The sequence below is a fragment of the Varanus komodoensis genome, unplaced genomic scaffold (assembly GCF_004798865.1).
Source record: "Varanus komodoensis strain SLA01 unplaced genomic scaffold, ASM479886v1 scaffold206, whole genome shotgun sequence".
NCBI lineage: Eukaryota > Metazoa > Chordata > Lepidosauria > Squamata > Varanidae > Varanus > Varanus komodoensis.
The window spans coordinates 125,263-131,714 of NW_025335581.1; the positions used below are offsets into that span (position 1 = coordinate 125,263).

Genomic DNA, 6,452 nt, shown 5'->3' on the forward strand with positions numbered 1-6,452 from the left:
GCACACAATGACGCTACTTGAGCTAGTGTAACTTTGGAAGCTGCCTTACTATAAAGGCACTTGATGAGACGGGCTGATCAAAGCGAAGTTCAACAGGGGCAGCCTTCCATTCCCACAGGGGCAGCCAGCTGTCCTCAGGATCCCATAAGCAAGAGATGAGCAGATGAACGCAACTTGACTCTTGCATCAGCTAGGGGTGCATAGGCATACCGCTTTAGGTACTGGAGGCACCATACAGCCATGAGAACTAGCCCCTTATTTAAAAGCAGGAGGTTATTGTTGTTGATGTTATTCTTTTACCTGTTTTAATAGGTTTTAATATGTTGTTACTTGTAAGCCACCTAGGAAGGCCTTTGTCAGTTAAAGGTGGCATATGAATGAATGAATGAATGAATGAATGAATGGACATGCTGGATCAGAGAGAGATCCATCCAGTCCAGCAAAGCAGGTGCGCACAGGAAATCCACAAGCAAGACAGCAGTGCAACAGCACCCTCCCACCCAACTTCCCCCACCCTACTTCCCCATATACACGTGGCTTCTGATTCCATGAGGACTAGTGCCTTTCTGAAGCGCGTTAGAAGAGCTCTGCAGCATCAGACCAGGCTTCTGCTCAAACTGTGGCCACCGGGCTGCGCCTGGGACGCCCATACGCACGACCTGAGTGCAACTGCGCCCTCCCGCCCATGTTCCCCAGCAACTAGCACACAGAGGAGGTTCACAACAGCACCAGAAGAAATAGCTACTAAAAGTGGTTACAACTGGCAGCCTGCCCGGCCAGCCTGTCCTTCCTCGCCCCCTTCTCTCTCCCCCCCCACTTCTCCCCCCCCGCCCCCCTTCCTCTGCACAGGCTTAGCTTGGCACTCTAAGCTCCGAGCCCTGCCTTGGGAGGAAAGGGTTAAGCAGAAGGAGCTGCCCTTCCTAGAGAGGCCCGCCGGGAGGTGGGAAAGGCGCTCCCCCCTCGCCCCCCACTTCCAAGCGGAAGCGCGAGCCGGGGCTGGGGGCGCCTGGAGGCGGTGAGCGTGCGGGGCCGCGGGGGGGGGGCGTCTCCAAGAGAGGCCGGGAGGGAAAGGAGCACCGGGAAGGGGGGCAGGAAAGGGGAGAGGAGCCCCCCCCGGGCCGGGCTTTGCTTCTACCCTGACCCCGCAGGCCTGGCCTGCTTCCCTTGTCCCTCCTCCAGACGCCTCTGCAGCCTGGAGAGTGGGGTCGGGGGGGGGGCGGCCCCCCACTCAGGCCGCCCTCGATCCGGGCGGGCACCACCGCCCCTCGCTTTCTTCCAGGGTCTCGACGGGGCTTTTCATCCATTGCAGCTTTTCTCCTGAGCGTCAGCGCTGCAGTGGGATCAGCAGCCCCCTTGCCGCGAGAGGCACCAGCATCCCCTGCACCCCTTTCTGGCTCTCCTGCAAGGGTGAGGCTTAGGGTGAGGCTGAGGGTGAGGGTCTGAAGGGGGCTGTTCACCAGTCGTGACAGAGCTCCAAGCAAGCACAGGACTGGAAGCAGCGGGTGAAAAGCGGGGAAGAAGGCGGACTGGTGTTGGGACCATTCCCAGGGGGGAAGAGGCTCAGCATTCGTGGGGCAGGGTTCCTCCAAGGCGATGGCTTCTGTCTTCCTTCAGAGGGTGGAGAGACGCCCCTGTGCCAGCGATGCTTTTTTGGCACCTTGCATTGCAGAGCCTGGGTTAAGCAGAGGTTGAACTAAGGGAGAAGGTTCATGGCTTGGGGGGCTCTTGAACCCTCAGCTCTCACTTGTTCCCAGGTGGCCAGGAGCCCCTTCTATCAGCTTAGCCTGATTTTCCAGCCACGTTCCTACTTGGATGAGCGGAGCGGAGCCACAGTTATCCATGCTCTGGTTACCTCTCATGTGGATTACCATAATGCGCTCTCCGTGGGGCTGCCTTTGAAGACATCCGGGCTCTTCAAATAATCCAAAACAGAGCAGCACAGTTACTAACTAAGACCGGCTCTAGAGAATACATCACACCGGTCCTCCACCAGTTGCATTGCTGCCTGTCATTGCCTGGGCCCAGTTCGAAGTGCTCACACTAAACATATAAAGCTTTAAACGGACCAGGAATGCCTGTCTCCATATACCCCTATCGGACCACTCAGGTCACTCCTTTGCAAACCCTCCCCATATGACGTGAAGGGGGATTAGCGAGGAAAAGGGCCTTCTCGGTTGTCATACCTCACCTTTGCAATTCCCTTCCAAGGCAGGTGCGACTGGCACCCGCTTTACCTTGCCTTTGGCACCAAGTTAAGCCCTTTTTATTTAGTATTTTAGGTTATGTTTATTGGTCTTGCTGCTGTTTTCTTGTTTATACTGTGTTTAACCTCCTGTTGTATTATATTGTATTTTTAATCTATTATGTTTTATGGTTTTGGTTATTATACTCATTTATTTTTACCTGCATTTTCTATTTTTACCTGCATTTATTGTTTATGATTGCACTGTCAGTTGCCTAGAGCGCCTTCTGGCTACAGAGCAGCATACAAATGCAACAAATAAATAAATAGGGGTATCTTTAGGAGACGGGACCCTTTAAGCACACAGAGACTACAGCATCTGTAGATTACAGATGTGTACTTCTTTTTTCCTTTTGCTCCAGTCCCTGTTGATAAGATGGTGGGTCCTTTCTCTCTGAGGCATTTATTTATTTATTACATTTCTATACCAGCCAACAACCGAACCTCTTCGGGAGGTTTACACAATCCTTAAAGACAAATAATAAAAATCCAGTAAAAATGTTAGAAAATTTAAAAAGTTTAAAACAGCTAAAACTGATGATAAAGACAAACCATACCAAGAATAATTTAAAAAGAGTGACTCTGCAACACCTGGATGTCTTTAAATGCCTCATCACACAGTGCCATCTTAACCTGGGCCAAATGGATGACATGGTTAGTGTGAGGCTGGCCTGGGCAGGGGTGTCGTTCTAAAGTTAAGGGGCCAGCACAGAGAAGACCATTCCTGTGGCTGCCTTCTGCGCCTCCCTTGGAGGTGGCACTCAGAGGAAGGCCCTAGATGTTGACCATAGTGTCTGGGCAGAGTGTGGCCGGGAGAGGCGTGTCAGCAAGTATTGTGGTCCTGAGCCATGTAAGGCATTCACAAATGTAGGACAGGTGCAAACTGCTAATTTAAATGTGCATAGAATTTGGATCAATGTATGAGACAACCAGCATCTTTTCTTCCCCTGCATTTCTATTTTTAAGCAAAGGTCAGGCCAACATGAAGATGAGCATTTCCTTCTGTCTGTTAACATTGTTAACATGTTTCCTTCTCTTCAACCAGACAGAAGCTTGGCACACCACTTTTTAAAATAAATGGCTCTTTGTGAGTCACCTGGAGATACAACCATGGAGGCCCGAGATGACACGAGCTTCAAACTAGAGAAGTCTCCAGGGAGACGAAGAGAAGCCCCACATGTGCTCCAAGCAGGGAGTATTGCAGAATTTCTCAGGAGACCAGGAGAAGAGGTAAAACAAGAACCGGATGAGTGGGAAAGTCAGTGGCAGGAGTTCCTGAAGACCGTGGAGTCTGCTCATTTCCACTGGGGAAGCCCACCCATGTCTGAGGAGCCTGTAATCTGGGACGACGCCAAGGCCTTCCTGGCCTCCTTCGAGCAGGTGGCTGAGGCCTGCCGGTGGCCCAAGGAGGAGTGGGCGGCCCGGCTCCTGCCAGCCCTCAGCGGAGAAGCTGAGCAGGCCTTTCACAGTCTGGATGCCCGAGACAAAGAGGATTATGGGAAAGTGAAGGCGGCCATCTTGCGCGGGGACGCCCTGAGCAGGGAGAAGGTTCGCCAGCACTTCCGGCGCTTCTGCTACCAGGAGGCCGAGGGGCCGCGAGTGGCTTACGTCCGGCTCCAGGAGCTGTGCTGCCGATGGCTGAAGGCCGAGCGGCACTCCAAGGAGCAGATCCTGGAGCAGCTGATCCTGGAGCAGCTGCTGACCATCCTGCCCTCCCCGATCCAGAGCTGGGTCCGGGAGCGTGGCCCGGAGACCTGCGCGCAGGCCGTGGCCCTGGCTGAGGACTTCCTTGTGAGGCAGGACTCGAACCAGCGACAGGCCGACCAGGTGAGACGGCATCACTGGCTGGGTCAGACAGAGCCTGAGCTGGCCTTCCATTCATAAGTCAGCCTGGTGCCCCACAGTAGGGCTGGACTACAACTCCCAGCATCCCCCAGGACAGCAAGAGCCAAAGCCTGGGCAGTGTCCTTGGCCAAGGACTTCCCCTTGAGGCAGGAAGTAGACTGGAGAAGAGAATGCCAGGTGAGGCCATGTGGTTCCCATTCTGGTGATTCAATGCTGAGAGACCTCCCATGCCCGATGGTGCTCTCTGCTGCACCATGCCATTGCCGTTGCTCTTAAGTTGACCCTTTTGGCATTTAGGCCCTGTCATCTCCACCCACCACTAAGATGTGGCCCCCAAAAGCTTCTCCAAAATGGAACTTGGCCCTCGGACCAAGAAGAGGTGCAGCACTCCTAGTCCAGCCCTCCCACAACTAGGGGTGGGGGAATCCGGTCTGGAGCTGGGAATCCATAGGATTTGCCGCCAGCTGGACTGCTCTGTTGCAGCCCCACGTCTGAGTTCCTGATGAAAATCCCCACCACTTGCAGGGCATGTGCCAAGAACCAGACCACACTGGCTGCGGAAGCAGCGCCCCTCTTCCAGCCATTTGTGCAGCTGCAGCTGATGCAGAGGAAGGTTCCCATCGCACAGCCTTCATTCTGCAAGCATGCGCGTGCCTCCTGTCAGTTCAATTTGCTTTACTAACCAGGCCAAGCACAGGAGGAAGCCTGCAGAATCCTGGAGGGACAGGCTCCGGTGAGGTCCGTCCTGGTTCCGCCCAGGATTTTCGCTTTCCGTGAGGTGGACCCTCTCTGCTGTTGCAGGTGACGTTGGAGGAGGAGGCAGGGTGTTGCCCCGTGGTCGACCCGACTTTGCCCGGTGCCGAAGGGAGGCAGCTCTGCGTGGGAACCAAGCAAGAAGACAGCCACCTGGAGACTGCCCTGCTGGGTAAGGGGAAGGTGCATTTTTGTGCCTGAGATCTTGGACTCTCTGAAGTGCCTTGCTTGGTGGCCGGTGCATTGCTGAGGCCGGGCCATGCAGCCTCGGCCCCAAGTCTCTTTCCCCGGGACCCAGATCCATTCCTGGCCACCTAGAGTCAGTGCTGGGGAGGAGAAGGCTGGGCACAGACTGGAATTTCCCTAACTCCACAGCTCTAGCATTCCCTCCCTGCAGTAACAGACTCACCAGTACATCTTGATAAATGTCTTTATTTTACACAAGTCTCTGAGCATACACAGAGCAAAAGATGGACCCTCTCCTGCCCCCTTCACCCAAAGCTTTGCTTAAGAGTCCTTCTGTGCCTGTCTCAGGAGGGGAGGGAGGAGCGCTGTGGAACCGGGCACGCCTGCGTTCCTCCCTCTGCGATCCGAACTGGGCCACTCTACAACTGTGTCAGTGGACTTTTGGGTCCACTTCCTTAAAGGCTGCAGTACTTCGTGCCAGAGACTCCCCATCTTTAAATCTCCCCCCTTGCAATGCTGCTGCTCTTCCTCGTTCCCAAGGGTGGGTTGACTGGGCCCCTCGGCTGCCATTGAACTAATCTCTCCCACAGCAGGTAAAGGCAAGTACCCAGGGGAGCTGCGTCCATTTCAGCAGCCTTCTCCTTATCGGAGCCTGAGCTATCCGCCCTGCCCGGACCGGCCCGCTCCCCTCTGTACAGCTCACCCGCCAAGTCTGAGCTGCCAGTCCCACCAAAATGGTCAGCTTCTCATATGCACCTGGGAATCCTGCCAGGACGCATGTGCACAGCACTAGCTGTTTGCCCTCCCGGAACTCCCTGCTTTTGCCTCTCCAGGGTCTCCTCAAGACCCCGGAAGGTGCAGCCCGCACGGTCCATTCCTTGCTGACTTGGAGTGAGTGGGCTGGGAGCTTGTCCTTTCAAGACTTCGCTCGACATCCCATTTATTCATTTGCTTATTGGTTTCATTTCTGAAGCTCTCTGGGCAGTTCACACCAATTAATCCACGTGCAAAAGATACAATCAAAATACAAATATAATAAAGCACAGCCTAAAATTCCAATATACAAAAAGAGAAAACTGTTTGACTGTTTAAAGTTATTATATGCCATCCCAATACTAAAAGTCTCTGGATGGCTTTCAAAAAAAACCCATTTAGTTTAGCATCTAAAAGATTTTAAAGAACACTAGATCTCATGAAAGCATAGAATTCCACCTTCAATTGTTTAATCCCTCTTTTCAAATACCATTATTCCCTTTATCTCCTGTCTTCAACTCTGCAGTGGTGAAACTTCTATAGCCAAAATGGTGGTACTCATGTGCAAGAGAGAGGTATCACTAGCCTTGGGGGAATGCCAAAGTTTGCCGATCTGCTGAACAGTTAAAAAAATAAAAAACCCTAAGGGAAAAATAACCTGCAAAACAGCCCC

At 53.3% G+C, this 6,452-nt stretch overlaps 1 protein-coding gene across 1 annotated transcript; it reads left to right on the plus strand.

Moving 5' to 3' along the window:
- Positions 1 to 1,379: 1,379 nt before the first annotated feature.
- On the plus strand, positions 1,380 to 5,012 carry LOC123023288 (zinc finger protein 397-like; the record flags this gene model as incomplete). Its single annotated transcript, XM_044429782.1, has 3 exons — positions 1,380 to 1,407; positions 3,288 to 4,069; positions 4,889 to 5,012. Coding segments are annotated over exons 2-3 (874 nt in total), but the record flags the coding sequence as incomplete, so codon positions are not given.
- Between the last annotated feature and the right edge of the window lie 1,440 nt (positions 5,013 to 6,452).